This window comes from Capsicum annuum, chromosome 5 (assembly GCF_002878395.1).
Source record: "Capsicum annuum cultivar UCD-10X-F1 chromosome 5, UCD10Xv1.1, whole genome shotgun sequence".
Lineage (NCBI taxonomy): Eukaryota > Viridiplantae > Streptophyta > Magnoliopsida > Solanales > Solanaceae > Capsicum > Capsicum annuum.
The window spans coordinates 6,917,388-6,938,698 of NC_061115.1; the positions used below are offsets into that span (position 1 = coordinate 6,917,388).

The 21,311-nt window shown below is 34.5% G+C and overlaps 2 protein-coding genes across 3 annotated transcripts; both read left to right on the forward strand.

Moving 5' to 3' along the window:
- The first annotated feature begins 1,731 nt into the window (after positions 1-1,731).
- Positions 1,732-7,562, forward strand: LOC107870222 (ras-related protein RABE1c). The gene is made up of 8 exons (XM_016716676.2): positions 1,732-2,002; positions 4,907-4,979; positions 5,390-5,490; positions 6,167-6,232; positions 6,580-6,677; positions 6,807-6,869; positions 6,959-7,051; positions 7,169-7,562. The coding sequence occupies exons 1-8, from the start codon at positions 1,930-1,932 to the stop codon at positions 7,250-7,252; spliced, it is 651 nt and encodes a 216-aa protein (XP_016572162.1). The 5' UTR covers positions 1,732-1,929; the 3' UTR covers positions 7,253-7,562.
- Positions 7,563-9,643: 2,081 nt separating this feature from the next.
- LOC107870252 (2-oxoglutarate dehydrogenase, mitochondrial) lies at positions 9,644-19,657 on the forward strand. 2 transcript variants are annotated; one of them, XM_016716718.2, is made up of 9 exons: positions 9,644-9,934; positions 12,228-13,880; positions 14,663-14,889; positions 14,974-15,306; positions 17,102-17,348; positions 17,935-18,063; positions 18,145-18,360; positions 18,741-18,864; positions 19,027-19,657. In XM_016716718.2, exons 2-9 carry the CDS (start codon positions 12,333-12,335, stop codon positions 19,263-19,265), a joined length of 3,063 nt encoding a protein of 1,020 aa, XP_016572204.1. In that variant the 5' UTR covers positions 9,644-9,934; positions 12,228-12,332; the 3' UTR covers positions 19,266-19,657. The 2 variants fall into 2 exon arrangements, with proteins under 2 accessions (XP_016572204.1, XP_047268420.1); XM_047412464.1 differs by lacking the exon at positions 9,644-9,934 and adding an exon at positions 9,941-10,071.
- Positions 19,658-21,311: the final 1,654 nt, after the last annotated feature.

The window sequence follows — 21,311 nt, forward strand, 5'->3', positions numbered from 1 at the left end:
TTTGACCTCACATCATCGTCACTCGATGATGAGTCATAAGGGCATTCACCGCCCTCAACATTATTAGGCTCACTATCATCGCCCTCTGACAATTCACCATAATTTGGTTGGTCACCATTTTCAATATCATCTGGTATAATGCAGTTTCAAAAGAAGAGATGAGTGAATAAAGAATGAAGAGTCTATAATGTATACTTTTGTTTAAATAAGACAAATACGAATGTTGGTGGAAAAAGTTATTTGCACATAACTCGTATATTTATAGAGTTATATTCATTTAATGGATAACTCACTTAAATAGTGAGTTATGCATTTTATTTCTACATGACTCATATAATCAGTGAGTTTTACTCGCTCCGTTTCATAATAGTTGACCTTCTTTCTAAAAAAATAAAACTTTAAAAGATAAATTAATTGTTCACATAATATGTAAGTTTTTATAAAGTGAGTTATATAATTTTTATTATATTTACGTAAAGGAAAAAAGTAAGTTAAACTTTATTATATAACTCACTTTTTGAACGAGTTAAAAAATATAAAAATGCATAACTCTCTTTTTAAGAGAGTTATGTTAAAAAAAAAATACATAACTCTCTTCAAAAGAGAGTTATGTTAAGAAAAATGCATAACTCTCTTTTTAAGAGAGTTATGCACATTTTCTGAAAATTGACTCTGTTTGGTTACTTCCGTTAAAAATAATGTATATAACTCTCTTTTTAACAGAGTTAATCATATTTTGGCCACATTTTAAAAACATGGTATATTTTGATATTTTTCTTGGTTCCATGACATATTTTGGTTCCCAGCTCTGATGTGGTCAGTGGTGGAGCCACCTTGTGCCTTCGATGGAAAATTATGCTATTTATATAAGGTTAAAATTATTTTTTTATGTATATATAGTTGCTGTTGAACCCCCTTCAACTAGTTCGTGTGATTACTTTTTTCGATTTTGATCCCCTTAATAAAAATTCTGGCTCCGTCATTGAATATGGTGTTTATATATTTTTAAACTTTTATATCTCAATAGCTAATTTATAAAACTATAATTCTCCTTGAGTTGTATCAAAACAGGCACCAAACACTTCAGCAAGAAATATATACATTTTTTTTTTTGAAAAATAGATTTTAAGTAACTGATAAAGTTATTCTCACGTGATCTTTTGATCACGAGTTCAAATCATGAAAATAACCTCTTATAAAAATATAATTTAAAGATGCATATGATATACCATTGTAAATCCGATTCTTTCCTCCAACCCCATACAAAACAAAAAATACGTTTAATCACTAAGGGGTCGTTTGGTATTAGAAAACTAATACATATATTAGTTTAATGTGTATTACTAATACATTGTTTGGTATATTTTTGCACTCTATATATAAATGCTTGCATTAGTTATACACTTTATTGTGTATTGAGGTGTGTATTACAAATACCTCAAAATACATGATATTAGCAATGCAATGGATCCAATACATGCATTAACATGATTAAAGCTACTATTATCCTTCAAATTTTTTTTTACATCTTTTTCAATATATATATGAAAGATATTTTTTTAATCTTTTTTTGTTAAAAAATATCTAATTCATGTTATTTTTAATATATCAAACCAAATAATACATAAGAAAAATACAAATAGCTAACATAATGTATTTTATATTATTTTTATACACTCTAACAAACGACCCTTAAATAATTTCTCATAGAAATAGAAATATAATTAGAAAAGATGCATACATACGCTATTGTAAATCCGATCCTTTTCTCAAACTCCCCCACAGCGAAAAAAATTATTTTAGTCTCTAAACAAATAATACAAATACCAATACAAGCAAAAGTCCCACAATTGTCTACCATCTCACAAATATATTTTCCCTTTAGCCCCAATTATTGTCGCCGGAGGCGACTTTGTGACCTAATCGAAGATGGCAGCTCCACCAGCTAGGGCTCGAGCAGATTATGATTATCTCATTAAGCTTCTCCTCATTGGCGATAGCGGTTAGTTGTTTATTATTATTATTATTATTATTATTATTGTTGTTGTTGTTGTTGTTGTTGTTTTTTGTTTTCTATTTTTTGATTTATTCATTTTACCCATTTTCAAAAAATAAAATAAAAATGTAAATCAGTATTTTTGAAGAAATTAACACAATGGAGCTTAGGAATGGGGGAAAAATTGAATCTTTATGTGAATTCGGGAGATTTACTACCTCCGTCCAAGTATACTTGTCCACCGTTGACTTGATACTCGGGTTAAGAAACAATAAAGGATAGAGGTAATTTTACTGGATCACCCTTTGAATATAATAAATGATGAACGATATTTAATAGCAAGGTAAAATGGTAAAGTTGGTAAAGTTGAAGGAGAGCGTTGGAGTAACCAGTAAAGTTATTGCCATGTGATCAGGAGGTCACGGGCTCAAGCCTTGAAAGCAGCCTTTGGTAGAAATGCAAGGTAATACGTACAATACACTCTTGTGGTGGGGCCATTCCCTGGCACATAGCGGGAGCTCAGTGCACTAGACTGCCCTTTTTTTTAAGCAAGGTAAAATGGGTAGAAAAGTTATCCATTGATTTTTCAAACTGGATAAGTATTGTTGAGCGTCTGGTTTTTGTATAGGGGACAAGTAACGATGGACGGGGAGAGTAGTTAAGATGTGGTCAATGAAGTAGGTTGAGAATCATGAGGTCTTAGGTTCAATTCCCCACAGAGACAAACACTAGGTGATGTTTTCCCATTTGTTCAAGCCTTAGTGGACAGAGTTACCTGGTACCTATTGTTGTTGCCAGTGAGAGGTGGCAGGTATCTATGGAATTAGTCGATGCGTGCAAGTTGACGTAGATACCATGGTTATCAAATAATAATAATAAAACAAGACGTTATAATACTAAAGTAATTTCTTTCCATTTGTCCAAGCCTTGTTCTCCAGAATCTGTGTTGGTGGGAGGTAGCAAGTACCTTGTGAAATTAGTTGAGGTTTGTGTAAGCTGACCCGACCACTAGTGTTACCAAATAAAATGTGGCATCCTAGTATTAACTATTCATCTGTGATAAATACACGTATTAACTATTCATCTGTGATAAATTTATCTATGGATCTTACACTAGCAGAAGCAACCCCCCCTTCCCCTTTTCCAGCTGGGGTCTATCGGAAACAACCTTAAGGTCTGATATTACTGTATTTAACAAAATTTTAAGATATTATATTCAGGTTCAAAACTTTTAAATAGTTTAATCTAATTTGAAATTTTGAAAGTGGTGAAAGTTGTATAAAAATTGAGTTGCATCACATTTTTTAAAATGTAAGGAAGTACGAAAAGTGGCACACGAATTGGACTGGAGAGAGTAAGTTTTATCATTTGTTGTGAGGTGTTCTCTCATGGTCTGGAGCTCCTAAAGAGCCACATGTATCATAGGCTTCCCCATTTTGACATTTTCTCTGATCAAGTGCGGCTCCAGTTTGACATTGCCTTGTCCTATGTTCCGTTGCTTTTTTAAGTTACACTCATGCTAAATAGTTCTAGTCCGTGATTGTTTTTGAGGGATGGAGTACTTACAAATGCATTTTCAGCATTTGGTATTTTGTTATGTTCATCATTCTTTGCTTACTTTTTCTTCTTTCTATGACATCTTAGATTAATTTTGTTATGTTCTCTTAGAATATCGAATTATGGATTGGATGGAGTTCTGTATAAAAAAGCTTTGGTATTTTCTAACTTTTGAAATTAAAATTTCAAAACTGTGTCTCAAGGATGACGAGACTTATTATTTTCTGAAATTTTACTGGAGTTGGAGGACATGGGATATTTTTCAAAGTTAGCAGTTTTAGTGAAGCAACCAGGGTGCCGCTTCTTAATCTGAGATGACCACCAACCTCAAAGTTATAGTGATATTACATGTATAAATTTATACTGTCCACCGCAGTATCTTTAGACGTTTGTTTTTTCACCATACTTCGTGGATCACCTTGATAATATGATAAATGGATGTCCCACATCCATGTTTGGTAAGCTTGACCAGCTTCTGCCAAAATGTTTGATTTGTTAATTGATTCAACATTAAGTGCATACTACATAGAACACCATTTTCTCTCCAGCTATCATGTATGCGCACCTAAGAGATAAAAAGCTACTTCTAGGATTCTTCCTAGACCGAACCCCCCCCCCCCCTCTCCCCCCCGCCCCCCCCCCCCCCCCCCCCCCCCCCCCTCTCCCCGCCCCCTTTCCCCTCTTCTTATCACTCTGCTTTTGATTTTCTCTTTCTATGTTGCTCGGGCTCTCCAAAAAGGATAAAAATGCACTATTTTTGGAGTATTCGACACGCACCCACCGGCATTTTCGAAGAGTTCGAGCAACATAGTTCCCTTTTGCTTTTTACCCCAACCTCTCCCTCTCTGTGCCTAATCTGTAACTGAATCTTGAACTTTTAGAGAGTTTCTGAAACATAAACATTCCCACTTTAAAGAATTGTAGAACTAATTGAAAATACGATTTAGTAAGTTGTTACTATATTTGGAAAGTGACTAGGAGTACATTTCATTGGAACTTCAGGTTAAACTATTAGTTACAGGTTGAACTTCAGGTACATACCGTTTGTTAGGCAATAACTTTCATGATCAGGCTGCTAGAAAGGAATTCTAGTTAAGTTGAAAAGCTGACATATATTAACGAGAGGAGCAAGGATGGTAATTTTGTTTGTCCGTACTTATAGAGGAAAATTGGGTATAAATTTGGTCAAACTCTCATCCTAAGCACGTGAAACTCATCGTTGAATTGAAGGGAAATGTAACAGTTTCACTTCATTTCTTCATATGATAGGGAAGGTATTTCTGTAAAGAAAATGTTTTCCATGTATAACATCTTTTATCAGTTCCTTACAGTTTATGATGGTTATACTTGTAGGTGTGGGGAAGAGTTGTTTGCTTCTGAGATTCTCAGATGGTTCCTTCACAACAAGTTTCATCACAACTATTGGGTTTGTATCCTGGATTGTCTCTCTCTCCTCTGGAGCTATTATTAGTTTATGTTTCGGACACCATAGTACATCTTTCGGAATTACTATGTCAGCATTTAGTTCCTTTTCCTTCTGCAAGACTATCACTTAATGGTGTAACTCTGATAAGTGGAGAAGTTATCAAGGAACTGTGAAAAAGTTAATACACTTATAATCTCAGAATTGTAGGAGGAAATAATTGTGCTGTAAAAAGTAGAAAAAAATGTGCTCTCTTGTTCAGGATATTAGATGAACTGTCTAGTTTGGGATCGTAATTGTAAAAAAATCTAGTAAATTCTCATTGCACTGTTTACTCCCTCCTCTCAACCTTTTTTTCGGCCTTGATTTTCCTTCTCCTTCTCCAAATTTACCGGATTGCTCTGCTTTTACAGAATTGATTTTAAGATCAGAACAATTGAACTTGATGGCAAACGGATTAAGTTACAAATCTGGGATACAGCTGGTCAGGAGCGTTTCCGCACTATCACAACAGGTATATCCAATCCTAGTGAGCTATGTGTTATTGGATCGGAAAAGTTTGCTGTCCTAGCTTTTCACAAGGGTGAGAAGAAACACAGCTAACTAGTTCTGGATCTGCAGATGCCCTTGGGTTTTAGTTCCTTGTGCTGGTGAATGAAACAAAGACTTTTTATCTGTGACTTTGTCCTAAAATATGCGAGTTTGGAGCGACTACATGAGTGGCTGTTTTGATTTTAAACTTGTCGGTGGTTCATGGTGAACGTTGTGACATTTAATCAGTTCTAAGTTATGGTGCAAACTATCGATGGACCTAGAATTTTCATGAAAAAGGGTTCAATAAAATGCAGATAAATGGTGATAATGGGGTTGGAAGACAAGATCTCATACAAATCTTGAACCTCGACTCTGAAAACAATCATTTTATCAGGGGGATTTAATAACTAGTATATGCACTTACTTTTATTTTCAAAATGCACTTTACTAAATTGTTTTTTTTTCTTTTGACAATGGAGATTTTATTCTCGCCCTTGGGCTACATAGGCCCGCCCCCGGTACAAATTACTCATCAGCACTTTGAAGTCTTGGAATAAATAAAATAAGCTAGGAGATTGAATTAAAAGGTCTTTTCATATGTGAAATTATCTTTCTCAACTTGTGTCTCAATCAACTTTGAATTTGTTTGTTCACAGCGTATTATCGAGGAGCAATGGGCATTCTGCTGGTGTACGATGTCACAGACGAGTCTTCTTTCAATAGTAAATGCTCTCACTAGCTTGCTTCAGTGTCCTTTTTATTTTATTTCATTTTTTAACTTTAATTTTGTTCTCATTTGAAGCTCATTGATATTTTTGTTACCTGCTTATGTGTTGATGTTCTATCCTTCATCTTGATTTTTGGGTTTTCTTTTGTTTTGAGATGTGATAATTTCGTTTTCCATTTCGAGCTTTAGCTGGTTTTATGGTCTTAATTTGCAGTTGCATGACCACCTATAACAAAATTACAGTTGCATGACCACCTATAACAAAATTGCAGTTGCATGACCACATTCAATACTCCGAGAGCAGATTTAACTTATTAATTAATGTTTAACTGAACCGTTCAGACATCAGGAACTGGATCCGCAACATAGAGCAACACGCTTCTGATAATGTCAACAAGATTTTGGTTGGGAACAAAGCGGATATGGACGAAAGCAAAAGAGTAGGTTATTATATTTATGAAATTGTTACCATTGGAACTTCTTGTCCGTACTCCTTTCATCATTTACTTCTTTCCGTCTCACAGAGTTTCCCTTTGATGCTATTGATATTATTCCTTTTTCCTATCTAGGCTGTGCCAACTTCCAAAGGTCAAGCTCTTGCCGATGAATATGGCATTAAGTTCTTTGAAACAGTAAGTCCAAGTCTTTCTGATGTGGAAATTGAGAATTCTAACGGATGGAGTAAGTTCGGGTCACTGATAAATGATAAAATGTACTGCAGAGTGCAAAGACAAACCTGAATGTGGAAGAAGTTTTCTTTTCTATTGGTAGGGATATCAAGCAAAGGCTTTCGGAATCTGATTCCAAGACTGAGGTACACAGATATTCCCTCCCTCTTCATTATTCCTTTTTTTCAATGGACGACTGGAGTTACCAGTTTATACACACCTTTTCATTGTGTATGAATATGTTCTGTGATCTGTTCGTGCAGCCTCAAGCAATCAGGATCAACCAATCCGATCAGGCAGGAACTGCTGGTCAAGGTGCTCAAAAGTCATCATGCTGTGGCTCGTGAGTGGAGTCGGATACTGTTTTCTTGGTATCACTTGTGTTCGCGGGGATGAAAATCTGATCTCTTTTAACTTCATTTACCATTTATGAACCATTGGATGGCAAGCTTGGTGTGTCAAAAGGCTTTTTCTACTTTATTTTTTGGAATCTGTTGTCACAACTAAATAGCCTTTGTTCCTTTGTTTGGTCATTGTTCTTTGTTATCTATGTCCTCTTAGGATTTCATATCCTTTTCTTTTTTAATCATGAAATTGTTGGCTTTTGGTTTGATGTAGGAGGTGAAAGAAAAATATAATGCATGAATTCTAACCTTACTTTTTTCTCTTCCTCACTTGCATTTATAATCCATCAGTTTCTGAAATAAAAGATACACAGAGAACTTGTTAGTTTAAATAGATTTATGTGAAAGTGTAGTACCCATAGTTGTTAAAAAAGTCATTGCAAAGATTTACCCTTATTCCTCAACACTTCTCTCTTCTATTTACGTCTCAATTCCAAACAAGTTGGTTTAAGCAAACCGTTTAATGTATTAAAAAGGAGGGGTGGGGGTTGGGGGATAACTTCTAATAGACGAGCCTATTATCCTTATGTTTTGAACTTGCTTCTTGGTACAAGGGGAGGGGCGAAGAATTCGAGTTCTAGTTCTTCTTTTGCCTGGTGGGGGGTGGGGTGGGTGGGAGTTAATCGTAGTTTGCAAATAAATGACAAAAAGAAATGAAAGAAACGATCGTGGTGGGATGAATCGGGTCAGTCCATCTATCCTTAGTCAAATATTTTGAATTTCAGCTTTGAGAACAGAAAAATTATTGATCGAGTATTTCTCTATTTGTGTATGACTTGAATTGTGAAAAGTTGGACTCCGGAGTAGTGGAGTTGGACATCAATAGAAAATAAAAATAATAAAAATTAAACAATATCATAATTCTATTATTAAAATAGAAAAAACTTGAAAGAGATCTAATAATAATTAAAAAATAAAGAAATAAAGTATGTTGCCCTTTGACAAGTATTGGTTTCCAGATCACACAGTGGCTTAACACGCACAGGAAAAGACCAATTTACATAGGGCAGTTTATTTGAAAAAAATGGATGTTGAATAAAAAGATTTTTTTGACTTTTAAATAAGAATAATAGTCAAACCCTTATAATAAACACCAACATATTACATAAGTGCAAATTTAAGAGATCAATTCAACATTTCATGTTTCATCTGAAAGATTAAATTTTTGATTAACCAACACTTTATCCCACGTAACATAATTTAATATAATAAATGTTGGTAATAGATTCTTATCTTATAAGACACTGAATATGAATCTCCATTTCATCTATCATGCTCTAATATAATATGTAGCATCATCGTTAATTTTTTCATTTTCTTGAATCATTAACCCCAAATACTAGACGCATGCACTTTTGGAAATAACTTGTGTAAACTATCTCATGTTATATGAATATACTCTCTTCATTTCAACTTATTTGTTTAGTTTTTAATTTGATACAAAATTTAAGATAAATAAAATAAACTTTTAAATTTTATAGTCGTAAATTATATGAAAGAATGTTTTAAAATGAAAGATGCACTAAAAATCCCGCTATTTGTGAGATCTGAAAAAGGGCTACACCCATAAGAATATATTGTACGCAACCTTACCTTTCATTTCTGTTAGAGGTTGTTTCTACACCTTATCCGTAACTTTCTAATCACATGACAACAACTTTATCAATTATCAAAGTATATTTTGATTTGATCAAATTAATAAGTCACCTCGAATATTAAATTTTAAAAAGTTGCCAAAAAGTTTCTTTTTAAAATTTCTTAAAATGAATTTAAAAAGAAAAACAAATTGAAACTAAAATAATAGTTGTATTATTTAGTTATTAAATAAAAATTTGAAAGGTTGCAATTGGGACAAAATGAGTTACTATTATTTTTTTAAACCCCTTTTAGCATGGGAATAAAACAATGATGAGCTTTAGAGCTCTCAATACCCATCCGGGCTTTAGCCATATGAGCTTTGAGATTAATGGGCTAGATCGGACTGATCCTTCAAAATAATGGGTCAAAAAATATCAAATTTACATTATTACTCTGTGGGCGGTAGGCCTTATAGGCCAACCTATTTTTTAAAAAATAATACGTTATAATTTAATTTTAAAATATTAATAAATATAAATATTATGAGATAATATTACATAATTTTAATACTTGTTAATCAAGTCTCTAATATTCCAAAAATACTCTTACTAAAGAAATTAAATAACTTTTGATATTTTTTAAACCAAATAAAAATACTAATAAGTAATCTAAATAATTGGATATATTTAATTTACGATCCAATCCACGAACTAATCTAACTTATATTGTTCAAGTCCTATGGGCCACACACTTATTTATGCTGGGCTAAAAAATTCTATTTATAAATGAGTTACAAAAATTAAAGTTCAACTCCATCAAATTGCCGAGTCGGACCGATGCAATGGACTAGCGCATATTGACGGCTCTAGTGAGCTTCGAGAATATGGGAAAAAGTAGCACAAAATATATAAAATATAGTTGCTAAATGTTGATTGATCTCAAGTTTGAACGTGGCTACTTCTTCCACTTTCTAGAAAAAAAAATAGTCATCAATATTCTCCCCAACCCAAAAACTTCACTTAATTCTTTCTCCAAATGTTCTTCAAGGTATTTCTTTCTAATGTAATTTTCATTATTCATTCATCATTTTCTATGTTGCTCCTTTTTTTTTTTTTTAATGATTCAGTGTAAGCTATGTTCTATTTGAATTGTGAAATTTTAATGCAAAATCTGCTTTTTTCCAGGTTAGTCTTTGTATTTTTTATTTTATTTTAAAGTTTTAGATCATTTTCAATTCTGCTCAAGTTTTTTTTAATTTTAATGTAATTCTGTTAGATTTTGAAATTTTACTGTAATATCTGCTTTTTCCTGTCAATTTTGGTCCTTTTTTTTTTTTTAAATGATCAGTGTAAGTTCTATTCTATTTGAATTTTGAAATTTTAATGTAAAATCTGCTTTTTCCAGGTTAGTCTAAGTATTTTTGTTTTTAAATTTTGGGATTTAAGAATTTTAGATCATTTTCAATGCTTCTCAAGTTTTTTTAATTTTATTTTAATGTAATTCTGTTAGATTTTGATTTTTTTCTGTAAAATCTGCTTTTTCCTGTTAATTTTGGTCCTTTTCTTTTGGAGATTAGAGTTTTAGATCATTTTCAATGCTGCTCAATTTTTTTTTTCTTTTTAATGTAATTCTGTTAGATTTTGACATTTTACATCATTTTTTTTTTTTTTTGAAATTTAAGAATTTTTGATTATTTTCAATTCTGCTCAAGTTTTTAAATTTTAATGTAATTCCTTTAGATTTTGAAATTTTACTGTAAAATCTGTTTTTTCCTGTTAATTTTTTCGTTTCTTTTGGGGGATTAGAGTTTTAGATCATTTTCAATGGTGTTCGTATCTTTTTTAAAGTTTTTTTTTAATGATTCAGTGTAAATTCTGTTCGATTTGAATTATTTGATAGTGTAATTTACTGTAAAATCTGCTCTTTCCAGTTAAATTTTAGATAATTGTCAATGCAGCTCGTAATTTTTTAAAAATGATTTCATTGTAAGCTTTATTCGATTTAAATTATTTGATTTCGAAAATTTTCTGTAAAAGCTGCTTTTTCCTGTTAATTATTTGAGCAAATTTTGCTTTTATAGTAGTTGTGCTTAAATATTCTCACGTAATTTTCATTTTGCATTGATCATTTTCATTGATGCTCGATCTTTCTGTTTTTCATTTTTTATTTTATGGTTCAGTGTAAGTTGTATTCGATTTGAATTATTTGATTGTGAACTTTTACCGTAAAAATCTGCTTTTTCCGGTTAGTTTTGGACCTCTTTAGATCGTAATATTTTTGCTGAATTATTTGATTGTGAATTTTTACCGTAAATCTGCTTTTTCCGGTTAGTTTTGGACCTCTTTAGATTGTAACTTTTTTGCTTTTATAGGAGTGGTGCTTAAAACTTCATCGTACCGCATTCAAATGCTACATAAATTAACTATATTCTCATGTATTTGTGTTAATCATTTTCGGTGCTGGTTTCTTATAATTCTTTGTAAGCTCTATATGAGATTTTGAAATTCTTTGGTAAAATCTGTTTTTTCCAGTTAAATTTTATTTTTTGAGATTAAAATTTTGGATCCTGTAGTGTTTGATTTGCTGTTGCAGGGAGATTGATGGATCGTAAAATTTTCTTTTATTGCTTAAAACTTTAAATGGCGAAGGGATTTGGTTTCTTCTAAAAGTAAACTATTCAATCAATCAATTGTCTGAATCCTCTACAATTCTTTTTTGATAATCGTGGTGTTTTGCGCAGCTTGCGTGCACCTTGACTAATTCCACGGTACCTGCTAACTCCCGACTTCCCGACCTCCCACTAGCATAGGCACCGGATACCAGTATAACACTACCACAAAGGCTTAGACAAATGGGAAGAAATCACCTGGTGTTTTTCCCTCCGTTGTGATTTCGACCTGAGATCTCATAGTTCTCAATACATCACTTAGCAGCACTCTAGATTTCATGCTGATACTTATAGCTAATCTATTCAAATTATTCAACCAAGGATACCTCGATCCAGAACTAGTTGGATTGAATGCATGGATTCTTGGTTATACTTTTGCTCTATTCTTGGCTATCCTTTTGCTCTATTCTTGGCTCATTTCATTCACTTAATGCCCAAAGCTGACCTATTTAATTAATCAACTTCACCTCAATTCCAAACTAGTTGGGGTCGACTATATGAATCCTCAGTAACAATTTTGGGCTGTGCGGCCATTTTATCCTAATACTGCAAATTAGATGTCGAGAGTACTTATATTCTAGAAATTGATTTTGAATGTTGGTTAATTACTGTCTGTTTGCTGCTGTTCTGTTCGAATTATTGATTATTTTATTTTCTTCTTGTTCTTACTAGGTTATTCTCAAGGTATAATGATTATGTGTGGAAGTTTTCTTAGTTGAGGGTTTATTGAAACTTTTGAAGGCTTTTAAATTTGATTTGAGGGCTTGATTTACTGGAATGGCATGGTTTAGAGCTGGGTCTAGTGTGGCAAAGCTTGCCATTAGAAGGGCTTTGTCTCAGGATACTTCTTATGTGCCAAGAGCTCGCATTATTCCATCACAAAGTAGATATTTTCATACCACTGTTGTAAGGCCAAAGGCGCAAGCTGCACCAGTCCCTAGGCCTGTACCACTTTCTAAGTTGACTGATAGCTTCTTAGATGGTACTAGCAGTGTCTACCTTGAAGAGCTTCAGCGGGCTTGGGAGCAAGATCCAAATAGTGTAGATGAATCATGGGACAACTTTTTCAGGAATTTTACTGGCCTAGCTGCCACCTCGCCTGGGATTTCTGGCCAAACAATTCAAGAAAGCATGAATCTTCTGTTGCTTGTGAGAGCTTATCAGGTTAATGGTCATATGAAAGCTAAATTGGATCCACTGGGTTTGGAGGAGAGGGAAGTCCCAGATGTTTTGGATCCAGCATCATATGGGTTCACTGAAGCTGATCTGGATCGAGAGTTCTTCCTTGGTGTTTGGAGGATGGCTGGTTTCTTGGCTGAGAATCGCCCCGTGCAAACCTTGAGGGCAATTTTGACAAGGCTTGAACAGGCTTATTGTGGCAGCGTTGGTTTTGAGTACATGCACATTTCTGATCGTGATAAATGTAACTGGTTGAGAGAACGAATTGAGACTCCTACACTGAGGGAATACAACCGCGAACGACGTGAAGTTATTCTTGACCGGTTGATGTGGAGTACTCAGTTTGAAAACTTCTTGGCCACCAAGTGGGTTGCAGCCAAGAGATTTGGGCTTGAAGGTTGTGAGACCTTGATTCCTGGCATGAAGGAGATGTTCGACAGATCAGCTGATCTGGGAGTCGAGAGCATAGTAATTGGGATGCCGCATAGAGGTAGATTAAATGTTTTAGGTAATGTTGTTCGAAAGCCACTAAGGCAAATTTTCAGTGAGTTCAGCGGTGGAACAAAACCTGTTGATGGAGCTGGTTATGTGGGAACTGGTGATGTCAAGTATCACTTGGGAACTTCTTATGATCGCCCTACTAGGGGTGGCAAGAGAATTCATCTATCATTGGTTGCAAATCCAAGCCACTTGGAAGCTGTGGATCCAGTCGTTGTTGGAAAAACTAGAGCAAAGCAATATTATTCTAATGATGTGGATAGAACGAAGAATATGGGTGTTTTGCTCCATGGTGATGGTAGTTTTGCTGGACAAGGTGTTGTTTATGAGACATTGCATTTAAGTGCTCTTCCAAATTACACAACTGGTGGGACCATTCACATTGTAGTGAATAATCAAGTGGCCTTTACAACTGATCCAAAGGCTGGAAGATCCTCTCAATACTGCACTGATGTTGCCAAGGCTTTGAGCGCTCCAATTTTCCATGTCAACGGTGATGATGTTGAGGGCGTTGTTCATGCCTGTGAACTTGCTGCAGAATGGCGCCAGACGTTTCACTCAGATGTTGTGGTTGATATTGTCTGTTATCGTCGATTTGGTCACAATGAGATTGATGAACCATCCTTCACCCAGCCCAAGATGTATCAGGTAAGTTGCTCCTGAAGTTCCTTGTGCTCTATGCAGCTAAGTTGCTCGGACTCGCGTGCGGGTGTCCGATACGGGTACGGATCTAGAGGTCGGATCCTCACGGTCTCAATTTAGAGATTCGGGGATATGGATTTAGAGATGGATACGGGTGCGGGGATTCGGTAAAAATAATTTAAATATCTAAAAATAAAATTACAAAACATAAATTATGAGATATTATGTGAAAAACTCGAGGAAAAAATATTGTTCAAGAAGAAAATCTTGAAAGGAGATAAAAAGAAAAGCAATAACATAGAAGTTTCTATATACAAGGTATTCCATTTTCTTCAATTTCACCTTAGCTTTTGTTTGATTACAGAATTTCTTAAATCTTTCTTCTTCGGAGGTAGCGGTATGGTTTGCGTACATCTTATCCTCCCCAGACCCCACTTTGTGGGAATACACTGGGTTTGTTGTTGTTGTTATCGGACTTTCCTAGTCGATTTTGGTCAAAGTACCCAAAATCGGTTGACCAGATCGGGTACGGATCCCACACCCACACCCATGTCGTGTCGACACGGGTGCGGCACCAAAAGTGAAGAGTCCGAGTAACTTAGCTATGCAGAGTTAGATTCTCTTATCATTTTTGTTCTGAAGTTGCTCATTTACCTTCCAGTTTCAGTTATAACTGATGCAATTGAAGAGTATAGATTTGAATACCACCTTTGTAAATCAACTGGTCTTCTTCTGTTCCTTCTGACTGCAGTCATAACATAATATTTTGTTCACAATGGTTGTTATAGGTCATCAGAAATCATCCTTCTTCATTGGAGAGCTATCAAAACAAACTCCTACAAAATGGTCAGGTGACAAAAGATGATGTGGAAAAGATACAGAACAAGATCAATACGATCCTTAACGAGGAGTTTGTTGCTAGTAAAGACTATGTCCCTCAAAAAAGAGATTGGCTTTCAGCTTTTTGGTCTGGGTTTAAGTCACCTGCACAGCTTTCACGTGTTCGAAACACTGGGTATGTCTTTTACTTTTCATTTTTATGTAAGTAGTTTAATTTGAAGCTTGAATTATGAGACTCAACATAAATACTCGTTTGCAGTGTCAAACCTGAGATCTTGAAGGAAGTCGGGAAAGCAATCACATCCCTTCCAGAGGATTTTAAGCCTCACAGAGCGGTTAAAAGGATTTTTGATGACCGTAAAAAAATGATCGAGACAGGGGAGGGAGTGGACTGGGCAGTGGGAGAAGCTCTTGCTTTTGCAACATTGCTTGTGGAAGGAAATCATGTTAGGTTGAGTGGTCAGGATGTTGAGAGAGGTACTTTCAGTCACAGACATTCTGTTATTCATGATCAGGAGACAGGGGCAAAGTACTGTCCTCTTGATCATGTTATGATGAACCAAAATGAAGAGATGTTCACCGTGAGCAACAGGTATATTCTGATGGTTGTTTGCTTCATATCAGTTCTTGAAGTGTTTTATCTTAATATATGCTAGTTTCTATCTGGATATTTGTCTATGCATTTAAATTTTGAGTTTCTATTTGATCCTGCTGAGTATATATTTAGTTGTGGTGGGCAGATTGCTTCACTTTATCTGTTGCATAAACAGAAGAGCTTTCGGATGCTTATGAGACTGTATTGCAACTTATCGTTGATGTCATTGCAAATTTTTTCTCTGCCTAGGAACTTGATAAACCAGCTGAACAGTTACAACAACAACATACCCAGTAGGTTCCCACAAATGGGGCCCTGCTGAACAGTTGATCTTCAAAATGTATCTACTCATGCATTTGTAGCAATTACTTACCTTTCGAGATGACCTAATGATATATGTCTTTACCTTCTGAGCTACAGCGCTTTGAAGGTGAAAAGTGCAAAATGCACCAAATCCTGCCCTGCTGTAAAGCAAAATCCATGATTTAGTGTGAGTAGGAGTGGAAAGTGAAGAAACTTCTTATAAACACGCAAATACGGACAATCTAAAGAAATATAGAAAATTCATCCATAAGAAAAGTAAAGCAATGTCATAGCAGTCTTTTGGATTCCTTCAACTGATTATATTTCTAAACTTTCTCACTCAATATTTGTATGCTTTATTTCCATCTTTAGTTGTTTTCCCATAATAAAGTCACTTATGTAGCTTCTCTAGAATCCTTTAGCTAATTATATTTCCAGCCAGGGTCTTTTTGCTTGTAATTGCCACGGGACAACTCTTTTACCAGTCTTCTTTCTAAAGATTACATAAAATCAGAGAAAAGGGAGCAAATTGCTCCCTTTTTTAAAATACAGAAAAATGGTTCTCTTCCCATTGTTTTAGTGACTTACGCTTCCATCCATAAAGTGGTTCTTGAGATTGTCGTCATTTCTCCTAGGACTGAAATAATTATCCTTGGCTCGGTTCACATTCATCCTGATTATTGTCTAGTACTGTTAACCCATTCGTCCATTTAATGGCATACTCTCAATAGTCAATTCATTTATTTGCTTTATATTGCACGTTCGAACCGTTTGTTATATAATACTGGAGTAACTAATGCAAAGTGCCTATGAATTGATTCCATTAAAGCAGCCGCTAGTGTCCACAATAGAAGGTGTTAAGGATGTATTTAAGATTGATCTTCCTTAAGGTAGTTGCACTTATTTAAACAATCTTAAGAGAATAAAACAGATAGAGTACCGAGTCTGCGCTGTCTAGCATATTATTAATTCGACTATATCTTTCTCAGCCTTTTGGCAAAACCAAGAGTTGAATCTGTGTGCATATAATGTTACATTAGTATCAGAAAAAAAGGCCACCACATAAATTTTAAAGTAATTCCAATCGACATTTAGAAAGTAGAGCATGAAAGCACAAAGCATTAAAGATTTGAGCAAGGGAATGCAGAGCATTTAAGAACATAGTCAATAGACTAACAGTACTCAAGACAGAATTGACTGAAAAACTAAACAGATCCTACAAACCTTTTGCTAAATTCTGTTTGTACTAGGAATTCGAATAGTGTTTTTTCTGGTAGAATAAGCACAACTAAATAACATGTTAGAATAATTTGGATCAGCTTTAAAAATTAACAAGATTATTCTTAAATTGATCAATTATACATTTTGAAAGCGGACCCCAATTTGCTTACATTTGTTGTTGTTTATACATTTTATGGTTACGTCTCAAATTGCCTAATATAAGGGCTGTAATATATGACTCTATGTATTACCGTTGTACTTTGTGCAGTTCTCTTTCAGAGTTTGGTGTTCTGGGATTTGAACTGGGTTATTCTATGGAAAATCCAAATTCTTTGGTTCTTTGGGAAGCCCAATTTGGTGATTTCGCCAATGGGGCTCAAGTAATATTTGACCAGTTCTTGAGCAGTGGAGAGGCCAAGTGGTTGCGCCAAAGTGGGTTGGTTGTGCTTCTACCACATGGTTATGATGGCCAGGGTCCTGAGCATTCCAGTGCCCGTTTGGAACGTTTCCTCCAGGTACTGTAGCTAATTTCCATTTCCATAGAGGGCATCACTTCTTATTTTAAAGACTCTCCTTCCTCTTTTATTAAGGAGCATTAACCCAGTCATATGAAATGAATATGATTTGACATGCTAACATTCTCTGTAATTGAAAAAAAATCAAGACGCAACAGGTCAAGGGTATGTGAATCTAACGCAAGCAAACATTCCACGACATATGCTAAATAGTAACTAGGTCCAAGTACATAGTACAGCAAAGTGACATTTTGTATCCTGTAATCCAAAACAGTTTCAAAGAGTATCATATTTTTGTCTTCCGTTTATGGAGTTGTTGCATCTTGCACTTGTAGGTTAAGAGATCTTTATCTGTATTTTGCTAGTGACTAGCTACATGCCACCATGTTATTTAACCATGTGATACAATTGCAATTAGCCACATGGTGGAAAATGATGTTCGAGTTCTATATATATTCTCCTCCAGAAGTGGGAAAGATCATCATTTGGACCCGGGGCACCATGATCATGTGTTGCTTTGATGGTTTTAGAAAATATTGTTAATTTCGTCCAGTGCTCAATGTTATGTGACGATTTTTCATGTCAGATGAGTGATGATAACCCCTATGTCATTCCGGATATGGAACCTACATTAAGAAAGCAGATCCAGGAATGTAACTGGCAGGTGGTGAATGTGACTACTCCTGCAAATTATTTCCACGTCCTCAGGCGTCAGGTATGTCTGATTGCAAGCTGTTAATTTTTTGAGCTCATACACGTACGTTTGTTTTCTCATATATTATCGCTGCCTTCTCAGATCCACAGAGATTTCCGCAAACCTCTTATTGTAATGTCCCCAAAGAACTTGCTTCGTCACAAGGACTGCAAGTCAAACCTATCTGAGTTTGATGATGTCCAAGGCCACCCAGGTTTTGACAAACAAGGTACCAGGTTTAAGCGCTTAATAAAAGATCAGAACGACCACTCAGATCTTGAAGAGGGTATCAAACGCCTGGTCCTTTGCTCTGGAAAGGTGGGAACTTATTCCTTTCTTTTAATTGACCTGTTACTTTGCTGTATGTTTGTATTTCCTCCGTACTTTACCTTTGTCAAAAAAAATATTTGTATTTCCTCTCAAGTTTGTTGATGTCCATGTCAGTCGTCAGACACTAATAGTTGATTCATTTATCAAAATACGAGTATAGATGCAGACTGGATTACAGAATTCCATGGACAATAGTTTAATACAATTTGTAGTTTATTTGACTTGTTTCAATTTTTTATTTTTAAAAATTAGAAGACCCTTTCATTGGATGTCCCTGAAGGGAGGAATTGCTATGCTTTTGTTTGAACAGTGTTTATTTGTGCTCACAAGTTGCCAACATTGAAGTATGCTTTCATGGCTTCTCCCAGGTCTACTATGAGCTTGATGAGGAGAGAAAGAAAGTTGAGGGGAAAGACGTTGCAATCTGTCGGGTGGAACAACTTTGTCCTTTCCCATATGACCTCGTTCAACGTGAATTGAAGCGATATCCAAGTATGTTCTTTGAACTATCCTACGACCTACATAAATGCTATGTTTGTCTTAAAACATCTAGAAGCCGATCTGATTTTGATAAATTCAGATTGCTAGTGTAATGCCACATGTAGTATTTAGTGAAAAGCTAATTTTTGACATCGTTTAATGTCGTTATATCAGATGCGGAGATTGTTTGGTGCCAAGAAGAGCCAATGAACATGGGTGCATACCAATACATTGCACCACGTCTTTCTACTGCGATGAAAGAACTGGGCAGAGGTACCATAGATGACATAAAATATGTCGGCCGTGGTCCTTCTGCCGCCACAGCTACTGGTTTCTACCAGGTTCATGTGAAAGAACAGACCGAACTTGTCCAGAAAGCCTTGCAACAGGATCCAATTAATCCACCATTCTGAAGGTGAGGCTTTTGTTGTATTCTTTGCACAAAGTACCAAGACTGATGCTGAAATAAAATTTTTCAACTCCACACAGTATTTTGAGGGTGTGGAAGTTTTGATTCTTTGGGAAACAGGGACAAATAATTATATGTGCTCTTTCTTTAGAACTGTACAAATAAAACTGTCAGAAACAAGTCTCTGTTCCTCCCTTTAATTCGTCTGAGAGAACGAAGTCCACGATTGGTTTACCGAGCTGCCTGTATATTTGTGATCTTGTACTGTTTTATGGGATTACGCTGGCTATGTTATTGTTGTTGTTGTTTTACTCCAGTTTATCAATGACCAATTTGAAAGAAAAAAAGAATGAAATGTATCCTTGTTCCTCTATATTATGTATTTATCTTTTTTTATTGCTTGTTAGCATCTCCAATATTTTGGAACAGCTTCTATAATATGATGGTCATGATTTTTCTGTTTTTCTTTCTGTGTATTGGATCTCGTTAGAACTCTGAAGTTACACGTGTTTAGGTGAGAGTAGTACTAAAATGGTCAACGAGATGCCCTCATGGTTGAATTTCTCCTTCTCAGATCACATCGCATTGTGGAACTATACTGAATATGTGATATATATAAATTGTTGTTGAAGCATAATGATGGGCAACAATAGCATAAAAGGGTATTTTGAAAAAGAAATATAGAGATTGTTAGTCTAGTCACTTTCTCCAATTACAACATTAGTGGGAAAAAGTGATCACTTTTGAGAAATTTCCTTTTTATTTTGAAATATTAATATCAATGCCATAAAAGACTAGACTTACAATTTATGACATTAATTTGGGAAATTTTATTCCTATATAATATCTTTCCACCATAGTGTTTAATATATTGTCCGATCACTTAAAAGATAATTATGATATCACTTACTATTAAGTGTTCAACGAAGCTAAGGCGCTGAGGTGATTTTGAAATATTAATATCAATACCACAAAGATTAGACTTGTAATTTATGATATTAATTTGAGAAATTTGATAAAGTTATAATAAATCTTCCACAATAGTGTACAATCTTATATTATATTTACATTGTATAGTTATTTAAAAGGTTATTCTGATATCAATACAAGTGTTCGACGAAGCTAAAGAGTTGAGGAATGTGAAGCTTATCTTGAAGATGTTAATTTTATTTGTATTTACTTTTTGTGAAAGTGCTATTAAATTAAGTTCTAGTTAGGTGAAGGAATTATAATCATTTTACTAATAGTTAGAACTCAATCATAGGTATTTTGCTTATGTCAACTATACAAATATTATCCTCTCCAGATTACTTAGGGTAATTTTCTTGTTTCTTTTCAAACCATCAAGAGAATCTACAGTCGCTATTCTTTAAATGTATATTGGGTAAATGTACAATAATTTATAAAGAATACAAGAAATATAAATTGTACTAGGTAAGTTCGATTCGATAAATTCGATTGAGAAAACATTGGCGGAAGAAACGATATATTTCTCACTCCATTATTGAGTAATGAATACCACCTGATGCACTAACTCAATAATTTTTACTGAACTTTCAAATCATTCTTGCAGTAGATTCAAACTTTTTTTTTCTCACTCCTTTGAGACTATAGGTTAATTCTCTTCATAAAAAATAGAAAGTAGACGTAGAACCAATAAAGATTTCTTTTAGATTTATTCCTAATCTGATTTAAATTGTTCTTGATTCAATTCACTGAAATCAATAGAAAGACAAATCTCTTATGATACACCAGATCCGACTTGATTATTGATAGAGTGAGTAGATCTGTCATTTTTTAAAATCTCTCTTCCGATTCAAAATCGTATCAATAGAAAAAACAAATCTCTTATGATAATCAAATTAGACTCAATTATTAATAGACGAATAGATCTGTCATTTCTTGAAATCTCTCTTCTGATTCAAAATCATAGTGTAACTTATATCTTCCCCTTTATTTAATAAGCATTAATTTACATCAATAATGTAGTTATTGTAAATTATTTCTTTGGTGGATGTTCGCATACTATTGTAGCTACACATACTACACA